We start from the raw sequence: 23310 nt of genomic DNA on the forward strand, positions 1-23310 counted from the left end.
GTGAAGTACGCCATGACAAGTCTAAAGCGCGCGCGCCCTCTGGTGACAGATAATTCGTTCAGAAACGCTAAAAACGTTCAGAAATCGAATAAAAATATCTGACAATAGGTGAGAAAATACATTGCATCTTCATAAAGCGACGCTGTGCTTTCTCTCGGCACATAATAATCGTTTTATTGTTATGTAAAACGGTTATATTTAAGTATAAATACCAAAGTCATGCTTTTTTGATCATGACCAAATGAAAACCATGCGCGTCAGTTACCCGATTGCAGCAGTGGCGATATATTTTAAAAATGGATTTGCACTGCAGCTGCTGCCTGCTGCGGCGGCCGGAGAGGGGACTCGCTACGCTGTACAACCACAACGGCAGGACGGAGGTGTACTCCGACATGCTAAGAGAATGCTTTGATATCAATGTAAGTAAAAGGCTTCCAACGTATCAGTAGATTCTATAGGGCATAGCTAGATAGCTACAATACTAAAGCGGTAACAGGTAAGCTATCCGAACCCAGAATGCATAATTACTTTGGTGACAGATCGCTAAAAAAGCGCATCTCATATCTGCTCAATAGCTTACCTGAAGCCATCCGAAGTGAAAAGCACCCTAATAAACTTAAAACTCAGTTAAAAAAGCACTTCCTGAATACATTAATTTAAATTCTCCTATTTTTGTTGAACTGACTGTTCATAAATTAAATTATTAAGTTGAAGTAAATTATATACAAATGAGAGACTGCTGATCCCGCAGTCAAACTCTATCCAGAGTTTTGCGGGGCAATATTGTAATTATAAGGTTACCACTGTATTTTAATAAATAATAAAGAAAGAGAATAATAATAATTAAAAAAAGTATCACAATGTTTAATAGTGAATTCAGTGTTCAGCTAAGTGCAAGCTACCTCTTGATGAGGTTGTTGTATCCCATAGGTTAGAGGTGGCAAAATATTTTTTTTCTAGCCTGCGTTAGTGTCCCACTGCTGGGCAAAGGCCTCCCCTCTCTTCCTCCACTCGACCCTATCACTTGCATTTCCCCACCAGTTGGGATAAAAATTTTCCAGGTCGTCGCACCATCTCCTTTTTGGTCTGCCTGTACCTCTACCTACACCGTCTATCGTAGTCCGTGGGTCCCATTCGGTAACCATTTTAGCCCACCTTTCAGGATGCATGCGGCAGACGTGTCCAGCCCAGTCCCACTTAAGCTTAGCGGTCTTGGCACCTACATCTACTACTCGAGTTCTGGAGCGCAGTTCCGTGTTTCTGATTCGATCAGTTCTGCGAACACCCAGTATACTGCGCTCCATCGCCCGCTGACAAACCTTGAGTTTGGACTTTAAAGCCTCCGTTAACGACCACGTTTGAGCACCATAGGTTAGGATAGGCAGGATACACATGTCAATGAGTTTGCGCTTGAGACACAGGGGAAGGTCACCCTTCAATAGCGCTTTCATGGACCAGAAGCTCTTCCAGGCGTTTTCGATGCGTCTATTGACTTCTAGAGTTTGCCTGTTTTCGAAGGATGCTATCTGGCCCAAGTAAATGTACTCATCGACATATTGTATATCCTGCCCATCTACCGTGACCCCATCTTTTGCTCCGTTAGTCATCAACTTGGTTTTCGCTCTATTCATTGTGAGTCCAACTTCAAGGCTCGCAGTGCTGAGATCTTGTAGCATGCGTTGTAGTTGAGGTGCCGTGTGGGAGAAAAGGACAATATCGTCTGCAAAACGTAGGTCAGTTAGCCTTTTGTTACCGACAACAATGCCCAACTCCTCCCACGAGACCGCCAGCTTTTTAAATATCTCCTCTAGGCAACTGGTGAACAGTTTAGGAGACAGAGGATCTCCTTGTTTAACGCCTTTATCTATTGTAAATCTAGGACCAGGTGTGTGTAATTTAATGCTGGCTGTACTGTTACTATAAATTGTCGTAACGAGCTCAACATATTTGGGATCTATACCCTGATTCTGCATGGCGGAAAATATAGCGGAGTGTTTAACGCTGTCGAATGCTTTGCTATAATCTACGAAAGCAAGATATAGAGGTACGTTGAACTCGTTAGACTTTTCTATTAACTGATTTAATGTATGGAGGTGGCACAATATTATCTAGTTTAAAAATTATCCCTTTACATGTGAAGATAATACGAGCCAAATACTGAATTTCAATCCGTTTTTCTATTTTTTGAGCCAGTTTGAGAATCTAGAGTGCATTCCCATACATAAAATGGTGACGAATGGGAATGATTTGTGTGAATGGAGAGATTGGAAATATGAATGGGAATACACAACAGACTACATTCACACCTCATTAATGTAATGTTTTGAAAAGAAGTGGCCCGCCGAGTTTCTTGACTCTTGCCGGTCCCATAGTGGATGCCCCCCTCCGACTGAGGGGAGGCTGAGGCGTAAGGTTAGAGCCGTCATAGCTTTATTTGACGTTCATATGCGCATTGTAATATGCCTACTTGGAAAATAAATATCTCATTTCATTACATTTACAGGTGTAGTGCGAAAAGGGTTTCCTTCGGAAACGTTCGTATTTGTCATGCTAGTTCAGTCAATGTCAGCACATCTTGACACTGACTGAAATAGCATGACATGTTCGTATGTTTCGGTAACAATTCGAAGGCAAATCTTTACTCACTACATCTGTACAGTTTTACTGGTTGAATAGCATGGTTCAAGCTTAACTCATTTATAAATATGCCAAATTTGAGTGCTGGTTGTAAATGTTCATACCATTGGACAAAGAATGTCCATACTAAATGACTATGAGAGAACATACTATAAGTAGGTAATGACTTTAATTTAGTTTGCATACTCCATCTAGTAGTTAAGGTGGTCTGTGGAATGCGCTGCATCTCAAAATGTTTAAAATTAAATAGAAATAGCCTGTATTATTGAAGTGTTTTTGTTAATAAGTATATTATCAATTGCATTGGCAACTCCAACTTGTCCCTTGACATAAGCCTCTTCCAAAGTCTTCCAGTCTCTGTTTCTCTCCAGTCTTAGGTCATTGGACCAATATGTTTATCATCATCCTCCTTGCGTTATCCCGGCATTTGCCACGGCTCATGGGAGCCTGGGGGGTCCGTTTTTGACAACTAATTCCAAGATTTGGGGTAGACACTAGTTTTTTTATGAAAGTGACTGCCATCTAACCTTCCAACCCGAAGGGTAAACTAGACCTTGTTGGAATTAGTCCGGTTTCCTCACGATGTTTTCCTTCACCGAAAAGAGACTGGCAAATATCAAACGACATTTCGCATAGAAGTTCCAAAAAACTCATTTGAATGAGCTTATATATGTCTAAATTATTTCATATAATGTTATCTTTCAGCTGATCTCAACATATGATAAGTACGGCATCTGTGAGGTGTGCGTCGGCCGCTTGCGAGATGCCAGTGATTTTAAGCTGCAAGTGAAGTGTTGTCAGGAAAAGCTACATCAATGCCTGCAAAGAGAGTTCTCAGACACAGATAAAATAGAAGAAATAATACTCAAGGATAAGCTTCAAATAGGTTAGTAAATGATTACCATGAATATGCACTGTAAAATAGATCAGCTTAAAAATATGTATGTATGAAAATATGTGCTATCCACACATTCTAAGCTTGTGTAGGTGAACGTGTACCATGCTTGTATGAGTGAGATATGACAGGTCGTCTGTTCGCGTTTTTGACAGGCGGTAACTGTCAGGTAACTGAGAGGGGGTGGGCAGCACTTTCAGCGGGGAGTAGGAGTGGCCATACTGTACGATAGTACTCTTTGTTATACTGTGCCATTGTTAAGCACATTCATTAATTAAATAATTATGTAAAAAATCATAAAGTCCTGCCAGAAGGTGAAATTTATTTATTCCTTTAATAGGTTTAAAACATATACTATTTGCTTGTAGTGTATATTTGCTTGACAAAAAATGCTTCTACCCACTAGTTGTCACAGTAAGAGTAAAGGACCTGGGGTCTCTTTTGGCATCTGAATGGTGTATAAGACTAAAGAGGGTGTAACACGTAACTTCTTTTAGTATTTACATTTGCCCCTGTATTTATAAAAAAGAAAAGAAAGAAAACGTTTATTTGGTGTATTAAAACTTTGACTGTACGTGGTAAGATTTATGAAAGAGTGTCGTATAAAAAAATGCTTTTATTTCAGCGTCGATATACGGCGGGGCACCAACGCCGGCGCCCGCTGACGCAGACATATGCGACTCCCAGAACCGGCCACATATTCCGGCGACACTGCGCATACATGCAACGTCTGCCAGAAATCATTTGACCACAAATCAAGGCTCAAAGTTCACCGTCGAATACACACAGGAGAAAAACCGTACTCGTGCAATGTATGTAATAAAAAATTCGCACAAAAAGGCAACTTGAACGCTCACTTCAAGTACCACATGGGTGACTTTAAGTTCTCCTGTGACAAGTGCGATACGCGATTTACACAGAAATCTCACTGGAGCAAACACATGTTGATACATACCGGTGAAAAACCTCACAAATGCAAAGTATGTAAGAAACGATTCAGACAAAAGGGCAGTTTAAATGTTCATTTGAAAATACATTTGAAATCTGACAGTAATCGTCTTGAACCAGGAGAAGTGATGGAATGTAAAATAGAAACAGCAAACTTAAAATTCGTTCAAAAGGTTTCGGAGAAAAACCTCACACCTGTGATATATGTAAAAAACAATTTGCAGAAAAATGTAACTTAACAGCCCATCTAAAACATCACACGGGGGATTATCAATTCTCCTGTGATGTTTGCGAGAGGAAATTCTCTTCAATATCTAGCTTGGATACTCACAAATTTGTCCATATGGGAGGAAAACCATTCACTTGCGACGTATGTCACAAAAAATATACTACAAAAAGTGTTCTAAAATTACATTCTAAAATTCATTCAGGGGATTACAGCTTTTCTTGTGACGTGTGCAGCAAAAGGTTTATACAAAAAGAAGCCTTGATAAAACATATGCGCGTACACACTGGTGAAAAACCTTATTCGTGTGATATTTGCAAAAGGAAATTCTCGTATAAATGCGGCTTAAAGAGTCATCTAATAGTTAGACACGGCCAAGTTCTCGATAGTCCCAATCAACCCGTCCCGTCCTATTCATGTGAATTCTGCACTAAGCAATTTAAATTCAAGTCCGCTTTAAAAAGACATGTACAAACACACACAGGTGAAAAAGAGTTTAGCTGCGACATATGCGGGAAACAATTTTCCTTAAAGAGTTCTTTAACTAAACATATAGATATACATATGGGTAAAAAGCCACATATGTGCGAAATATGTAGTAAGCGATTTACTCTTAAAAGCACGTTGAGAGCTCACAGGAGACCCATAATGAAGAACGACCATACTCCTGCGATAGATGTAGTAAGTCATTCAGACTGAGCAAATGTTTGCAAGACCACATGAAGGTGCATGAAGACTTTAAGCAGCATTCTTGTGAAATTTGTGGCCAGCAGTTTAGACATAAATCTGCTTTAACAGTTCACATCCGGCGACTGCATCTTAAAGAGAGACCGCATACTTGTGACGTATGTGGTAAGACTTTTCCAGTTCTTGCTGAACTAAAGACGCATTACCGTGTACATACTGGTGAGCGGCCGTACGCTTGTTCGGTTTGTCAGAAGAAATTTCATCGACACGACGGAATCAGGCGCCATCTTATACGAGTTCATCATGAGAAACCCACGAAGTATATTAAATTAAAGGAATTTTATGAGAATAGCTAAATAGAAAATATAGAAAAGACGAGCCAAGCGAAGCACAAGGGTTAATATTACAGTATTCATAATCAACTTTCTATAAGATGAATCTGGATTACATGTAATGGTTATGGGTAAATATGGTCTACCACAATATTGCATGCAAAATCTTATACTAACTTAATACCTAAAAATAATACTAATGAAATCAAAATGTCATGATCTGAAAATATTCATTGAAATTATAAAATGGTCTTATTAATAGAAATGATTTTAATTTTTTTGTAAAATCTATATTGTCACATAGATGTCCTCGTTTAAAAAAATATAAATCTGGATTATTTTTATAATGTGAAAAATTTTTCGATTCTGGTAGCTGTATATCAAATTTATGTCTTAGTCTAGGCTGTCTGTTTTTACATTTACATGAAAACCGAGTTTTATTTTTATAAACAATAAGTTGTTATTTATTTCTAAAGACACAATTTATTATGACTGTTATTACATGTAATAAGCATTTTGTCGTTAATAAATAATGTGAGCTGTAGTAATGTCTTAATTTCTCCTTTATTTTGTTGTGAAATCTAAAGTTGTGGCACTTGTTTAATTTAAGATTGTGGTAGTCCCTTGTCCTTCAGTGGGTCATTATCAGCCGGCTTAGCTTAAGTGACAATCGTTAATGCACAGCTCTGTCGCGCGACTATAGAAGAGTGAAAGAGCTAGCTATATTCTAGGGAATGCAAACCGGTTATAACCGTAACCGAAATAATCGGTTATAACCGGTTATTAGACAAATTTTCATAACCGATTATTAGGAAAGTCAAATAACCGGTTACGGTTATTATTTTATGTCTGAAATTCGACGAATTCGATCTTTTAGTGACTAGAAAATACACCTCTTTGTCTGTGACTATTATTTTTGTCATTCGTTTACTTTGGTAACTAAATTAAAGCATATTTCTTCCCTTACTTGTCTCATTAAATATTATATCACGTCAAAGGCCTTATTATCACTCTCACAAATTTTCGGGTTTTCTTATAAAAACACCGACTATTCTTATATTCTCTAATAAGTTACCTTAAATTATGGTATTTTTTTTTTCGATTAATTGATTGAAAATTTATCACTTTTTATCGAAAATAACCGTATCCTGTTATCGGTTATTTTTCGGGCATAACCGAAACCATAACCGGTTATGATATATGGTCGGTTATTGCATTCCCTACTATATGCTTACGAAGTGTCAGCAATTGTAACATTGGCTCATAAATTTCCCGTTTTCAGTGTCTGGGAGAGGACACTGACTACTATAAGGCCTGATTTAGACGACGAACTCGCATGCGATTTTAGTTAAATTGCGGGCTGTTGGGGGTACCTACAATTTTGCACAGCCCTCAAATACCACGATGTAATAAAACTCGTATGCGAGTTCGAAAGCCGTCTAAGGGTACCAAAAGTTTTAACCCAGCTCAGAACTTGAGGACTTCAAAAACGACCTGTACCTCTACATGTCTTTTGTCAATAAAAACATTTAAATTATATAGCATCGAAACGTCGGTGAGAGAGGGATAGCAAGAGGTGGGAAAGGGACAGGGAGAACAATTTGAATGGTGAACGAGCGAACGTGCGATAGAAGTTATAAAATCCTGTGAAATAGTTTAAGCTGTGGAAATAAAACAAAATTGTGTGTTACTTCGGTTTTTACTCGAGGTCTATAATAACTCAACAATTATTTTGTTAAGAACGATATAATACGGGACTGACAAAGCCCATATAAGAAGCGTACCCCTGAAATGTATGGGTTTTTTGGCTTAAAACTAGGTGGCACTGTTGCGCAGACTGGAAGTGGCCAAAATCATATTTCCCCCAAATATTTTTGCGAGTTTTTACACGTACAATTAAAGATAAAAAAGTATAACTAATAATAACTTAACTAACTAACTTATAACTTTTTTACACTGTGTATTTTCATTTTATGCTGTTTTAAAGTATCCGAATACCTGAACGCCAAGTTGCACATAGAGCATGTGTAGGGCTTGTCACCGGTGTGAATAAGGTTATGTCGGTTCAAACTTTCTAATCGGCCGAAAGGTTTTTTACATATTTTACAGAAAAACGACTTCTTTTCATGAATTCGTTGGTGCCTCTTAAGCAGATCTGATCGTGAAAACCTATAAGTGCATATTTCACACGAGTACATCTTAGAATTTGCGTGTAAACGTTTATGTTTCTCTAAACCATGTTCATCTTTAAATTGGTTGTCACATATTTGGCAAGAGAAGGGTTTCATAGTGTGGACCAATCGTTTGTGTGTGCGTAAATTACTAGACTGCGTGCTTCTGTAGTTACACATGTCACAGGCATAAGGCTTGTCACCGGTGTGGATTCGTTTATGAATCTTCAACTCACCCGGAGTGAGAAATAGTTTTTGGCATATTTCGCAGTTATAGTACAGCTTTACTTCAGAATGACCTTCTTTGTGTTGTCTTAAATTACTTGGAGTCTTAAACTTTTTTTTACAAATGTTACAAGAGTATGCCTTTACTGTCGAATGAACATGCATGATATGAGCCTGTAAATGGCCCATTTGCGTGAACGTTTTGTAACAATGTTCGCACGAATAAGGCTTTTCCCCCGTGTGTATGAGCATATGCCTTTTCAAAGTATCCGCTCGCGCGAACTTACTGTGACATATATGACACGATTGGAGCCTCTCTCCTGTGTGAGTTTGTTTATGCGTCCTTAAAGCACTCGATTGATTGAACGCCATTTTACAAATTTCACAAGAATAAGGTCTTTCACCCTTGTGAATTCGTTGATGTGTCCTTAGATTACTAGCTTGTCGAAAGTATTTTTGACAAACATCGCAAGAGTACGGTTTAGCTCCCTGGTGGATGAGTAAATGTTGTTTTAAACCATCGGCTCCCTTAAACATCTTATCGCATATCTCACAGGGAAAAAGCGCTCCTAAATGTGTAAGGATATGATTCCTTAAACCAGTCGATCCGGTGTAGCTCTTTTTACATATTTGACACGAATATGGCTTCTCGCCACTATGCACTAGTTTATGACACTTCAAACCACTCCAATATGAAAACCGTTTGTCACATATGTCGCACGAATACGGTCTTTCTCCAGTGTGCGTTCGTTTATGAATAATCAAACCAGTTGATTTCTTATACAGCTTGTTACAGATTTCACATTTATATGATTTTTGGGTAGTATGTCTTTGTATGTGTTTTGCCAAGTATGCTTTTTGTATATATTTTTTACCACATAGATCGCAGGTATATGGCTTCTCTTTCCCCACATGATTTCGATTGATTTTTGATGTCTTTTCAGTTATGTTAAATGAGTGTAGTTGAATATGACGTATCAAGTTATGTTTCTGTTCAAATGTTCTACCACAAATGTCACATACGTATGTATTTATCTCAGCGTCATTCTGAACTGTAGCATTAACTTTTTCATGTAAAGTTGTTCTGACAATACTTCCTCGTGATTGATCGTGCGGCCCAAAGTCATCTTTGTCCATTTCAGCTGGCGAGTAGATATGAATCATAACATGTTTCTTCAAATCAGATCTAAGCGCGAAACTTTTGCCGCAATGATCGCAAACTTGGATTGGAACATGTTGGTCAGAGCTATCAGCGGTGTCTCCGTCCGTGTTGCCCGCCTCGGTTTCTGCTCCGGGCAGTTGTAAGCGCTCGAGAGCCACCCAGCAGTCCCTCATGCGAGGGGCGCCGCAGACGACCGACGGCGAGGACCAGACACCCTCGGATACCATAGCCTCGCCTGTTAAAATACATGATAGATATATTTTGGATACTTATATTCGATTATTGGAGGATAATGAAGGGAGAACTACTTCTATCGCTTAAACGTAGGCTCATGGACACGTGCGTACTGTCAGTTCTCAACTACGGTACTCAGAGCTGGTCTTTGACGAAAGCTCAGAAGTCTAATCTCGGAGTAGGTCAGAGAGCTATGGTGTGAATCCATATAAAAGTAATGTGAGTGACGACTTCATCGAGTGTTTATTTGAACTACAGCTGTAAATGAAAGGAGCTATGCATATATCGAGAAAGTAACACTTATTTAGAGATAGATTATCGCTTGAACTTGCATCATGAATAAATGGAACATAACATAAAATCGTGATTCATGTTACTCTTGCCGTGGACTGACTGCGCTCCATGCAGCATATTAACACTTTCGAAACCGGGCTCTACGCGGCGCTACGACATTTTCGCTACATACGGGGAAACCCATGTAATCGGCTACGCTTCTACGAGCGGTGTACCCGACAGTCGGGTTCTTGGTAGCGAAAGTGTTAAGGGATCGGATTCGGAACACCACGCTGCGCTCTAAGACTCAAAAATAGAGCTCGGAAAGTGGCTAACTTGAAGTGGGACTGGGCTGACCATGTCTGCCGAATTCCGGACGACTTGTGGGCCAAGACGAACATGAAGTGGGAGCCCCACGAATCAAATCTGGGATCCGACAGACCACAGCGATGGTGGGATAACCTGGACTCAGTTTTGATTGGTTGGCCAGACATAGCACCAAACAGAAATGAATAGAAACAGAGTTGGGTCTTCTACATACATACATATATACATATACATATAAATCACGCCTGTATCCCATAAAGGGGTGGGCAGAGCACATGAACTACTAAGTTTCAGTGCCACTCTTGGCAAAAAGGGGTTGAAAGAAATTCAAATTGTGACATTGCAGTGACAGGTTGCCAATCTCTCGCCTATGCCACAATTTAACCCATATCCCACAGTCGAGTTGGGTCTTCTAAAAATAAATAAGGAATAACCATAGAATACTCACCTTTTTCTTCAAAACCATACTCCTCTGTTATTGTGTGTTCTTGTCTAGTGTTCCCGTTCGAGAATGGCTCGATTAAGCGTTCAAGCTGCACAAAACAGTCCCTTGATACAATATTATGGATATCTCTCTCACAGTTTATCATATTGTTTTCTTTGGTTTCATGCTCGCCGTCAGACGCGCTTTCTCACAGTTGTCATTGTGACTCGATGTATGTGTAACACCGGCCTCTGCAAAGTGTAAAGAGCTGATCTCAGATAGCAGATTTTGAATGGATATGACTAGTGCATTTTTTAAATACCAAATCACGTACAACATTAACATCGTGCAATCTTCCGTCTGTCTGTCCGTTTTTCACAACTAAATATCTCGAGAACTACTAATGCTATCAATTGAAATTTGGAGTTTGTGAACATTGTAAAGCGAATAGAAATTTATTTTTCTATTAATTGAGTCGTAATAGAACTGTGCAAAGCGCAAAATGAAAGGGGGGCAAACTGTAAATTTCAAGTTACTAGCTCAAGTGGGGTATCGTTAGTAGAGCGCAAAAAACGTATATAAACCTTTTTCAAAATTTTTTTCCTAGAAAGTCTTTATAAAGTTCTACTTTTCCCCCCCTTTTTTTCATATTTTTTAAACATATGGTTGAAAAGTTAGAGGGGGGGGGGGGACGCATTTTTTTCCTTTAGGAGTGATTATTTCTGAAAATATTAATATTATCAAAAAACGATCTTAGTAAACCCTTATTCATTTTTAAATACCTATTCAACAATATATCACACGTTGGGGTTGGAATGTACTTCAAAAAAATATCAGCCCCCACTTTACATGTAGGGGGGGGGGTACCCTAATAAAACATTTTTCCATTTTTTATTTTTGCACTTTGTTGGCGTGATTGATATACATATTGGTAGTCCAAATTTCAGCTTTCTAGTGCTAATGTTTACAGCTGAGATTATCCGCGGACGGACGGACGGACGGACAGACGGACGGACAGACAGACATGGCGAAACTATAAGGGTTCCTAGTTGACTACGGAACCCTAAAAAGAGGAACTTAAATTGATTGAACTAATTAAAAAATTAACAAATTTTTTTTATTGTATTATCATCATAATCTTTGCCCAATATTCACAAAACCATTTTATATTCAGATACATTTTTTTGTGTGTATAAAAAATAATAAATTATGCGAGTCATATCCACATTAATATTAAAATCGCTACCTGAAATCCGCTCTCTAGTAATGTGGACGTCTGCATTTTCAGACTCGCTACCATTGTCAGATGCCCTGTTATCCCTGTCAGTGTCTCCATTGTACTCCTGTTTTAATTTGTTAAGACTCGTGTGTATTATGCAGCTATCTTTACTAACAGAATCGCTGTCAGTTATGTCCTCACTGTCCACTAGTACTGGTTGTTGTATGAGTGGATCAGCAGCAGGTGCCCAACCTGGTGACAAAAAGCTACTGTCAAAATCAAATATCTAGGTGCAATAATAGCATCTGAAAGTATTGTAAAAAAAAGAACATAGTGAAATGTGAAAATCTTCTATTATTTTATCCTCTAGTGTGGGCCACATTTGCCAAACAAATTTGAATTAATGGTACAATACAATACAATACAATACAAAGCATTTATTCATGGTAAACACACATAAAAAAAAAAAATATAAACAAATGGTTATAAAAAAAAACAGTATAAATGTTGTTTACCACGAAATGGTCCCGCCTCAGCATATTGCTAACCATAAGGTCAGCGCTGATCTTCCGTCGAGACCATTTGTGGGCCACGAACGCAAACGTGCAGCACGGCCTTAACAGTTATCCTGAACGCGTCCATTAGGAGCGCGCCATCTTGTATTCGGCCTGCGCGTTAAATGTCATGAATGACACTTGAGAAGATCGTGCTGCACGTGTGTTACTAAATATAATTTCTACATTAATGAAGTATTTATTTGCTAAAGAGTACATATAACGGACATGTCGAAGCAAAGAAAAATAAGTACATTTATACACTTTAAAATAAACAATACAATGGTACTAGAATACAGGGCTGAATTTCTTTTGTTTGAGAATCGAACGAATATAAACAAAAGCAACTCAATTCCATTTAACGAGATTAAAATGTCACCGTAGGTATTTTGTCCTAGTACTAGGACATTGAACCTCAGGGGGCTAAAACAACTTACTGCAAACCGTAGGATCAACGTCAGGTGGGTGTGTGCACTCTTTGGCAGACAAGTCCGCAAGTAGTTTTTGCACCTTGTGGTCAGCTTGCACCTCAGTGGGTGCCCCGTCATCAGAACAGGGCCCTTCTTTGATGTATTCCACTTTCTTATGCCCAAACTCTGTATCCTTCTTTACTTGCACTGCACAAAAAAACATGAAAATATCTACCCACAGTAAGTTAAAAGGACTACTAGTAATTTAGGTTACAATGAGAACTACAAGTAAGTTAGGTTATTTCTTTCCTGTGATATATAAGTAAACAAAAATATTTTCTTGTATAAACATATCCTCACCTTGGACCAATAACTATGCATTCACATACATAAAATAAATAAAAATAAATAAATATTATTAGGACATTCTTACACAGATTGACTGAGTCCCACGGTAAGCTCAAGAAGGCTTGTGTTATGGGTACTCAGACAATGATATATATAATATATAAATACTTATATACATAGAAAACATCCATGACTCAGGAACAAATATTTGTGCTCATCACACAAATAAATGCCCTTACCAAGATTCGAACCCGGGACCGCGGCTTAGCAGGCAGGGTCACTACCGACTAGGCCAGACCGGTCGTCAAAAAGAGAGAAAGTTGTAAAAAAGATAATATTAGTATAAGTAAACATATGATATCTCTCAATTCTGACAGTAATGATGGCTAAAATTGTAATTCACCACTTATGCATTTCTGTTGTCACGCCTCAAGTCATAATAATAATAAGGATGTAGTGTAATATGTATTCGGAAAAGATAATTTGAACTATTTCAAGTGACAAATAAAAAACTATAACATTTCTTCTTCCTTTCCTATGATATCTCGTTGTTTCCGATTATTCTACCATTGTCATTTTTCCTTCTCCTTGCACCATTTTTACATGTCTCTGTTTAGCCCGATGATTGACTGGTAGAGAATGCCATTAGGCATTAAGTCCGCCATTTGTACATTTTTGTTTTATTTGTGCAATAAAGTTTAAATAAATAAATATCTAAGTAAACAAAATTTTTCTGGTATAAACATATCCTCACCTTGATCCGATAACTCTTTGGGTTGTTTCCTGGCGCTACTGTCGCACTGGTGTTCCTCCTTAACCGTTCCTTCCGTAAACATCTTAACCCAACTGTTAAAGACGTACTCGTAGTTACAGCCAGATATCAACCTCTGAGTATTTTAAGGAAGCTTTGCGATGATGCGCCTCCGGTATGGGTGAACACACATCGAATTTTTTTAACTTTTCTGTAGTTTCCATGTAGTTTCACAGGTAACCGGGCCCAGCCAGTCTTCCGCTGTCCTTTGACGTTTGATAATGACAGTGACAGCTGACTGTTCCGAAAGGAAGTATTACAGTGAATTTGTAGGCTTTTATAGCATAATGTTTCTACTATGATCATTCTGTATATGAATTTATATAACTAATAAATAAACACACTCTTCAATAATGTCATCTATTAATATTTTCATAGCTGAAAACTGAAACTTGGCACAAGTTGTTATCACTTGGCCCCATGAGTGCAACACTACAGCGATAAATCATTAAAAAAAAAACAAAACGTCAAGCATGTCAATGACATGGACGCTTTCAATATTTCCGATCGATATGTGGCCCCTGTTTTGATTATAAACCTTATAATAGCAAAGTAATATTCTAAAGTGTATAGGTTTTTCATCAGTTATAATTATGATCTAAATACTGTAGTGATTAAGACGTAAAATGGAGGAATTACAGTGCAGCTGCTGTCTGTTGCGCCCCCCGGAAAAGGGTCTCAAGACCCTGTATAAACATCTCGGCAGGACGGAGATATATTACGATATGCTGAGGGATTGCTTCGACATTAATGTGAGTTTTACAATTCGAAGACTAGATTGAAGTTATTGCTGAGATTTGCAGACATTTTCTTGAACCTCAATTCCTAAACAACACAACCAGCACAAAAAGTTGTCAAGCTCTCTTTAAATTTCAACCAGCCTACATTTATCGGACAACTATTAAGACTAAAATAAGACTGATGATAAGCTTTCAGATACACATAATTAAGTACCTAGAAACTAGGATTGATAAATTGATGTAGACTATAACTTTTTATAAGTTTGCACACAACGTTTGGCCATAGGGTATATTCTTAATTACGCTATTATAACACAGAGAGTTTTCTCACAAGAAAGCATCAATATTATACGACATTCTTACACATATTGACTGAATCCCACAAAAAGCTCAAGAAGGAGCAAATATCAAATGTGTATGAAATAAAAATGAAATCAGGAGCAGGTGCCTTATATAGAGTCAGACCAATTTATTTATTTAAACTTTATTGCACAATACAAAAAAGTACAAATGGCGGACTTAATGCCAGATGGCATTTTCTACCAGTCAACCATGGGCTAAACCGAAAGATTAAGTAGGTGCAGGGTCCTAGTATACTTAGCACGTTATTTATGTTGGTACAAATTTTAATTGCACACTCATTGACCCTGAAGTTAAAAAAGATGTGTTTTGATATCCAAAAGGAGTGTAATACTAACCCATTCTGAAATAGTACATTCCTATACAAGTGCGAAAAAAAAAGTTCGAAACGACTGGCGATAAATTAAAATGCGATCAAAGGGAGTATTTGAAATCGACACAAGTTACGAATTTCCTTTTAGTACGTGTATCATATGACGTTTTTCAAAACAGATGGACTCCGAAGTTTCGACCTGACATAATTATAATGAACCACTTCTTGCAAAACTTTCAAAAAACACCATCTGTACTGAAAAAGTTTTTTTTTATAAGTATGGTTACAGTGATATCCGTTTTTTAGGTTGAATTTGTACAAATAGCTAAAATACACCTAAATCAAGCCAATTTACTATCTGGAAGAAATTGCAATTCTGGCATTAGAAAAGTTTTAACAGTAGATATTTTCTAAGGGGTGAATGAATTTACCTAAGTTTTATTTAGACACAATAATTTAATCTTAAAATTTGTAAAAAATAAGTATTTCATTATAGGTATCAAAACCAATAAATCAATTTTTTTTTTCATTGAAATAATAATGTTGCGGAAATTGCACATAGGTACAGATGTGGTGCGAAAAGATTTGCCTTCGTATTGTTACGGAAACGTACGAAAGTGTCATGTTATTTCAGTCAGTCTCAGTAACTGACAAATACGATCGTTTCCGGAAAAATACGAAGGAAACCCTTTTCGGTTTGACTTATTGGGTTTGACCACACACCCCTTGATCCTATGAACTGCAATTGTTTAACGATTAGTCTTTGATATTTTGATGCCTATACATAATGATACATTTAAAGTTTAAACCATAGAGGAATAAGTAGGGGTAGAGTTGTAACTCCATAAATCAGTAAATGCGAGTTATTTGTATAGGCATAGTTAAGTGTCATCTGATGACGACCGGTCTGGCTCAGTTGGTAGTGACCCTGCCTGCTGAGCCGTGGTCCCAGGTTCGAATCCCGGTAAGGGCATTTATTTGTGTGGTGAGTACAGATATTTGTTCCTGAGTTATGGATGTTTTCTATGTATATAAGTATGTATTTATCTATTTAAGTATGTATATCGTCGCTTAGCACCCTTAGTACAAGCTTTGCTTAGTTTGGGGCTAAGTTGATCTGTGTAAGGTGTCCCCCAATATTTATTTATATTTATTTATCTAGCGACAATCACGCGTCAAACACGCGACAACTAGCGTAAATTATCAGTACTGCTACTTGTCAATAGATGTCGCGACGAACGAAGAGTTTAATGCTCACCAATTTTTAGCTAATATTACAATAGTATTAACCAGTATTCTGTTTTCAATTCCTTCTGCTTGTAATATAAATTGCAAATTGTTCTAATATTACATTTTTGGCAGACGAGACAGTTGCCACCTAGTATCGAGTAGTGGTAAAAAAACCGGTTCCGGTGCTAAATAAGTAAGACGTTTGTCAAACGCTCCCGTGAAATAGTGAGAAATTAGTGCAAAAACAAGGAAACTCTACGCGAAAGTGTTGATAAAAACATTAATTAATCGTGTGTGAACTAGATAAATTATAAATAACACTACCAAACTCGATATCTTTCGTGAAAATTAGTCGGAGAAATCCACAAAACGGCTTTGAGGTTATCTGTCGGAAATCAGACAAAAACCGAAGCGTTACTGAACTGACAAACAACGCAAAAGATTGATGAAAAATTACAACTGAACTACCAACCTAAAACGAGAAGGCGCGTTCGGAAATCAGACAAAAACTACGTTCCGTTTCACGACAAAATGGCTACCGAGCTGTCACCTGAGATGTCACTTTTGTTGACAAAACTTGAAGAGCAATTAAAACTACAAACCGCTGAACTGACAAACAACATAACGGCAATTGCTCTACAAAAGATTGATGAAAAATTAGAACCCATTCGTGCAGAGAACGTTAAACTGAATCGAGCTAGACTTAAGAACTTCGAACGGAGAGAAAAATTTGCGTATCAAATATGTAAAAAAAATGTAACTCAGTTCACAGGTCTGTCAGATCGTGTAGCAATATTAAACCTAACATTTAACGATTGTTCAACTGGAGCCACTGAAAAACTAAATGCGGAAAATACACAAATACTAAAAGAATGAAGATACGAAATGCGGATAACTTAACACTGCGGATACCACAGAAGAGTTGGGGAAGAAATAGCATCATCTATGAAGTTGAACGAATAAAAAAAGAACCCAAGAAATAACAAATTGCCGAGAGACATTAAGGAGTCTAAGTCTATAATAAGTTTCATAAAAGACCTTAAATTCCATATGATCAATAATTTACGTCTAAAATAATAATGTAAAATTAATTGTTATATTAAGTATAATAATTAATTAATTACCTAATAGTAATTTACAATTTAAAATAATTAAACTTTTCAATATTAATTAATAAAAATACTTATATAATAAATAATTATGTAAAATATGTCGAAGATGTAAAAAAAAAACTAAAATTCTTATAATATAAAGAGGTAGGCAGAGCACATTTCTTATAATAACTTTTATAGTCTAGTTCATATTAAACAAATAAGTTAAAACAAAAATCATGTTAATCAATAATATAAATAAATCAATATACTAAACATATAATAAATTAAATGACTACAAGTAAAACCATCTAAATAACCAACAAATAACAACATCTGTAGTGTGCACACTTGCACTGTTATGCGGTGCATCCACTAACTGTCAAACGAGTGTTGACAGTCATTATACCTCCTTAACACTCATATTCTTACTTGTTTATTATCTACGCTGCGACGCATCTGAACCGCCGTTAATAACTAATGATTTCTACCCACTTTTTTCTGCCATGTATGCATAATTGTAAATAGTACTTAAAATAATTAATTTGCAAACCCTTATAAAACTAAATATTTATGTAGTGAACTGCACGTTAGCCATAAGATATTATTTGTAATGTAATTGAATCTCATGTAAGCGAATTTTGTAAATTCTTTATGAGATAATAAATGTCTTAAACCAGAATTTTAAAATCTATAATAACCTAACCACAAAATTAAAATTTTGAAAAAACCCCCAACTGCGCCATAGTAGATCGATTTTCATGAAACATGACTAAGAACACTCCCGCCTTACTCAGCTTTCAGACAAATAAAACTAAATCCAAATCGGTTCATTAGTTCGGGAGCTACGATGCCACAGACAGACACATACACAGACAGACGGACAAACAGACAGACAGACAGACACGTCAAACTTATAACACCCCGTTTAAGTATTTCATTATAGGTATAAAGTATATCTCGAGGGGTGAGTGATCAAACCCAATAAATCAATCCTTTTTCATTGAAATAATAATGTTGCGGAAATTGCACATAGGTATTTTGAATTTTAAAAATAAATTTACCTAAAAACTTATTGGATTTGACCACTCACCCCTTGATTGTATCAAAAATTGTTTAACATTTAGTCTTTTATTTTTAGTTGTCTACACATAGTGATAAAAAATTTCATGTTAACTTGCAGCTAAGTTTAGGCAATGATGAGTGTGGCATCTGCGAGGTGTGCGTGGGGCGGCTGCGGGACGCGAGCGACTTCAAGCTGCAGGTGCAGCGCAGTCAGAAAGAGCTGCGCGCACGCCTTAAAGGAGTCCTCACTGCCAGTAAGCTGTCACAGGTCTTTTTAAATATGTAGATTCTACCATCGGACACTTAGACGCACGGCCGGTTTCCATCCTTACTTGGTAGTAGATATTCCGCGAATTCGCACGAAGCGCTTGTTTCTTCTTTTCTTCGGCGGCTATATTTCCGAACTCATATAACCCGGCAACCTACAAATCAAGATTGAACAGGCATCTTCTGGGCAAGATCACTCCATCGTAGGCCACGTCTTTGCCTTTGGCTAGTCTGTGACCAAGTGAAAAAAAATGGGTTTATTTATAATTTAAAAAAAGATAAAGTTAAAAATTATTTCACACTAAAAGTGCTGCCATTTCGGTGTGAGCCGACCCTTACTGGCCAATTTAGAGCTGGTATGAATCGCACGAATGAGTTTCGACAACGAAAAGCGCTTATTTCATGTATAACATAGAACAAGTAAACACTTCTGCACCGTGGGCCTGAATAACCCGAAAAATTGTATTCACGTATTTTTTATGTAAAAACAAACAAAAAATAGTATATGACTTTTGTAATTTTTTGAGATATTTTTTTTGTACTTGTTTTTTACATTTTTGAATGGGCTTTTGATAAGTCATGACCAAAAAATTAAGTTTTGATGTCTTTTTTTGAATAAGAGGCTTTTCCAAAATTATCCTTTTTTTATTAATATCTGTCAATTATTATAACAAGACAATACATAGTGGTGTAAACTTTAGTCAAAAATGCGTTATTGCCCGAGTTATGACGAAAAACAGTTTTAGAGAAAGATGTAATTAAATATCTCTGAATCTAAACCAAATCCAGATATTTCATACTGACATTATAGTCTCTAAATGGGGTCACTTGTTCAGGAATGCACTGTTAATTTTGTTAGGATTATTCAGGCCCACGGTGTATATAGCGTGCCCGAACTCGGCCAAACCGTCTAGGTATCTAGTCAGTCCCTACTCACAGCTCTCACTTTATTGGTGGAAGTAAACTCAAACATACAAAATAATAATGAACACTCAAGGGTCAGAAATGGGCAAGTATTGTTTTTTGGCCTGACCACTGGTAAATTTTTTATACTACACTGCTAGATGTTATGGGGGGGAGTTACAGTAGCGCTCTAGCGCTGCCTCGTTTTTCAAGTATCCTCATTTTAAAATAGTCATAATGGTCCATTTTATTTTTTTATATACGATAAACTGCGCCAAAAAACACAAAGTAACGCCTTTCGATATTAGTTTAGAAACATGTTTTATTGATATAATAAATCTTAGATGAACTAATCATACTTTTTTGTTGCAGGTGACAAGCTGAAAATCAAGCTGGAGAGAGCTTCTAAAGAGATATCCTTTTTGCGTGAGTATATGAAACCCATTTAAATATTTACTAGTAACGTGCTCCTCCTTTCATGTTTTGAGGCAAAAATATCAAAAAAAATATGTACCTAACTACTAACAACAATGATCTCAGTTAGTCCTTAAATAAATGAAATTGAATTGAATTAGGACTCTAGCCTAGTGTGAGTAGGGCTTAAAGAAAAACAATGAGGTGTGCCGTATAGTTATGTGATGTAGGGAAGTTGTGTAAAGTAAATCCAACTCCAAAATTTTACGACAACTTTTAAGTTAAATAATAAATATTTTTATTTTGCAGCGGACGATATCAAACTTGAGAAATCCGAAGTGGAAATGGCGGATGGCGAGGTCGTATCAGGTGTGTACCTATTTGATTGTATGTCTTACTAGCTTCTGCCCGCGGCTTCGCTCGCGTTAAATTCGAAAATTGCGAAATTCTCTATACAAACGTCCACCCCCCGTTTAAGGGAAGTGGGGGTTAGAAAGAGACAAAAAGTACCCTATGTCGCTCTCCATCCCTTCAACTATCTCCACTTAAAAAGTTACATTAATTCGTCGCTCCGTTTAGCCGTGAAAGACGGACAAACAGACACATACACTTTCCCATTTATAATATTAGTATGGATATAGGGCTACAAAAAAGTCCGAGGTGGCATACGTTTAACTTTTAAAGATCATCATACAATCATACAATCACGCCTGTATCCCATAAAGGGGTAGGCAGAGCACATGAAACTACTAAAGCTTCAGGGCCACTCTTGGCAAATAAGGGGTTAAAAGAAAACGAAACTGGCATTGCAGTGACAGGTTGCCAGCCTCTCGCCTACACCACAATTTAACCCATATCCCATAGTCGACTTCTACGACACCCATGGGAAGAAAGGGGGTGGTGACATTCTTAACCCGTCACCACACAGGCAACTTCTGTCACTTTTAAAGATAACTTACTATAACCGTTTTTATGTACTCTAGAGCTTAGCCAGGGTGGGTCGCTACTCGCTAGTTAGAGATATAGCCTTGATGGAGATTCTTACACTACGTATTGTTTCAGTGGCAATATACGGCGGGCCGCCGGCGCCCGCAGCGCAGCCCGTGCCCACCGCCTCCCGCGTCTCGTTCCGGCCGGCGCCCTCCGTCACCAACCTCGACGACTCAGACCCCGGTGGAGGGGACACCCCCCACCGCACCGTCCACACCTGCGACATCTGCCACAAGTCCTTCGACCACCAAGCGAGACTCAAAGTCCACCGCCGCTCGCACACAGGAGAAAAACCCTACTCCTGCAAAGTATGCAACAAGAAATTCGCCCAAAAGAGCAACTTGAACGCTCATTTCGCGTACCACATGGGAGACTACAAGTTCTCCTGCGACTTGTGCGACACCAGATTCACACAGAAATCCCACTGGGTGAAACATATGCTTATACATACTGGTGAGAAACCGTACGCTTGTGATATATGTAACAAAAAATTTAGACAAAAAGGAAACTTAAATGTTCACAAAAAGATTCATTTGAAAAATGACGTGGAGCCCGGAGAAATAACTGCGTGCAAGAGAGAGTCTGATGAATTTAAAGATCGAATACCCACTGAATTTTTCACATGCGATATATGTAAAAAACAATTTGCAGAAAAAAGCAACTTGAACGCACATTTGAAAAATCACTCTGGAGATTATCCTTTCACTTGTGAAATCTGCGAAAGAAGGTTTAATACACAATCTGCCTTAGATGTTCATAAATTTGATCACACGGGAGGCAAACCTTTTTCATGCGATGAATGTAATAAACAGTATACAACGAAAAGTGCTTTAAGACTTCACTCCAGAATTCATACTGGGGATTATAGGTACGCGTGCGATGTATGTAGCAAAAGATTTATTCAAAAAGAGGTGTTAAGGCAACACATGCGCGTGCACACAGGTGAGAAGCCTTACACCTGTGAGATATGCCAAAGAAAGTTTCCATACAGATGTGGCTTGAAGAGTCATCTGTTAGTTATACATAACCAAGTCATGAACAACCCCACTAAACCTATTCCGACCTATATATGTGAGCACTGCAACAAGCAGTTCTCAAATAAACCCGCATTAAAAAGACATGTACTAACACACACTGTGGGGAAACAATTTTGTTGCGACGTTTGTGGCAAACGATTCGCCATAAAGAGAACTTTAGTGAGACACATGGAGAAGCACGCCCAGAAAGACGGAGAGAAGGAACCGGAAGACCCAAAACCATATATGTGTGAAATATGTAGCAAACGGTTTTCACTAAAAAGCACATTAAGAAACCATAGAGAAATACATAACGAGGAAAGACCGTTTGAGTGCGAAGTGTGTCACAAGAAATTCAGGATGAAGAAGTGTTTGCAAGACCACATGAAGGTACATGAGGACTTTAAGCAGCATTCTTGTGAAGTGTGCGGGCAGCAATTTAGGCATAAGTCGGCTTTGACAGTTCATATTCGACGGATGCACTCAGAAAATAGGCCACATATCTGCGATGTTTGTAAAAAGCTTATCCAGTTCTTGCTGAGTTGAAAGCTCATTATCGGGTACACACCGGTGAAAGACCATATGCTTGCGAAGTATGTTACAAAAAGTTTCCAAGACACGATGGGGTCCGAAGACATCTTATACGAGTTCACCATGAGAAACCTTCCAAATATATTAAACTAAAAGAATTTAATAATCCTAACTGAATTCAAAGAGCAATGACCTGTTTGTTGACCTTGTCAAATATAAAGGAAGGAAGGATTTCGGACATGCCTAGCGATTTGTATTGAATACGCCTGTCGCTTTCTTGAACCCACACACACTTGTAGGTGGACTCTTTTGCTCAATACTCATGCGCATTATTTCCATGCCTGGTTACATGCGAACGACCAGCGACTCGTGGCATCAGGCACGCACACAACAACTGTATGCTCAGTGAGCTAACAACTGCGACTCGTCCGCCGCCGATGTGTCCACTGTAGCAGGGTTCGAAAGGATTATCAACCCGGCAACCTTCAAATCAAGAGTGAACAGGCA

At 37.8% G+C, this 23310-nt stretch overlaps 4 protein-coding genes across 4 annotated transcripts; 2 read left to right on the forward strand and 2 right to left on the reverse strand.

The window, feature by feature from the left end:
* Nucleotides 1–202: 202 nt before the first annotated feature.
* LOC125240017 lies at nucleotides 203–4520 on the forward strand. Its single transcript, XM_048147833.1, has 3 exons — nucleotides 203–419; nucleotides 3343–3523; nucleotides 4158–4520. Exons 1-3 carry the CDS (start codon nucleotides 297–299, stop codon nucleotides 4379–4381), a joined length of 528 nt encoding a protein of 175 aa, XP_048003790.1. The 5' UTR covers nucleotides 203–296; the 3' UTR covers nucleotides 4382–4520.
* A 2782-nt stretch (nucleotides 4521–7302) lies between these two features.
* LOC125239891 (zinc finger protein 678-like) lies at nucleotides 7303–10776 on the reverse strand. Its single transcript, XM_048147657.1, has 2 exons — nucleotides 10566–10776; nucleotides 7303–9518 (listed from the first exon to the last, which is right to left on the reverse strand). The coding sequence occupies exons 1-2, from the start codon at nucleotides 10705–10707 to the stop codon at nucleotides 7666–7668; spliced, it is 1995 nt and encodes a 664-aa protein (XP_048003614.1). The 5' UTR covers nucleotides 10708–10776; the 3' UTR covers nucleotides 7303–7665.
* Nucleotides 10777–11096: 320 nt separating this feature from the next.
* LOC125240090 lies at nucleotides 11097–14059 on the reverse strand. Its single transcript, XM_048147936.1, has 3 exons — nucleotides 13827–14059; nucleotides 11788–12012; nucleotides 11097–11125 (listed from the first exon to the last, which is right to left on the reverse strand). Exons 1-3 carry the CDS (start codon nucleotides 13906–13908, stop codon nucleotides 11097–11099), a joined length of 336 nt encoding a protein of 111 aa, XP_048003893.1. The 5' UTR covers nucleotides 13909–14059.
* Nucleotides 14060–14390: 331 nt separating this feature from the next.
* LOC125239892 (gastrula zinc finger protein XlCGF57.1-like) lies at nucleotides 14391–23310 on the forward strand. The gene is made up of 5 exons (XM_048147658.1): nucleotides 14391–14635; nucleotides 18801–18936; nucleotides 20225–20278; nucleotides 20576–20635; nucleotides 21329–23310. Exons 1-5 carry the CDS (start codon nucleotides 14510–14512, stop codon nucleotides 22816–22818), a joined length of 1866 nt encoding a protein of 621 aa, XP_048003615.1. The 5' UTR covers nucleotides 14391–14509; the 3' UTR covers nucleotides 22819–23310.

Source organism: Leguminivora glycinivorella, chromosome 26, assembly GCF_023078275.1.
Source record: "Leguminivora glycinivorella isolate SPB_JAAS2020 chromosome 26, LegGlyc_1.1, whole genome shotgun sequence".
NCBI lineage: Eukaryota > Metazoa > Arthropoda > Insecta > Lepidoptera > Tortricidae > Leguminivora > Leguminivora glycinivorella.

Coding starts and splice junctions, on each gene's coding strand:
- LOC125240017 (XM_048147833.1), top strand. CDS start 297: ATGGATTTGCACTGCAGCTGCTGCCTGCTGCGGCGGCCGGAGAGGGGA. Junction 420..3,342: donor GAGAATGCTTTGATATCAAT/GTAAGTAAAAGG, acceptor GTTATCTTTCAG/CTGATCTCAACATATGATAA. Junction 3,524..4,157: donor CAAGGATAAGCTTCAAATAG/GTTAGTAAATGA, acceptor CTTTTATTTCAG/CGTCGATATACGGCGGGGCA.
- LOC125239891 (XM_048147657.1), bottom strand. CDS start 10,707: ATGATAAACTGTGAGAGAGATATCCATAATATTGTATCAAGGGACTGT. Junction 9,519..10,565: donor GTATGGTTTTGAAGAAAAAG/GTGAGTATTCTA, acceptor GTATTTTAACAG/GCGAGGCTATGGTATCCGAG.
- LOC125240090 (XM_048147936.1), bottom strand. CDS start 13,908: ATGTTTACGGAAGGAACGGTTAAGGAGGAACACCAGTGCGACAGTAGC. Junction 12,013..13,826: donor CAAAGAGTTATCGGATCAAG/GTGAGGATATGT, acceptor TTTTGTCACCAG/GTTGGGCACCTGCTGCTGAT. Junction 11,126..11,787: donor TACTAGAGAGCGGATTTCAG/GTAGCGATTTTA, acceptor ATTTTGAAAAAG/GTTTATATACGTTTTTTGCG.
- LOC125239892 (XM_048147658.1), top strand. CDS start 14,510: ATGGAGGAATTACAGTGCAGCTGCTGTCTGTTGCGCCCCCCGGAAAAG. Junction 14,636..18,800: donor GGGATTGCTTCGACATTAAT/GTGAGTTTTACA, acceptor GTTAACTTGCAG/CTAAGTTTAGGCAATGATGA. Junction 20,636..21,328: donor GGATGGCGAGGTCGTATCAG/GTGTGTACCTAT, acceptor GTATTGTTTCAG/TGGCAATATACGGCGGGCCG.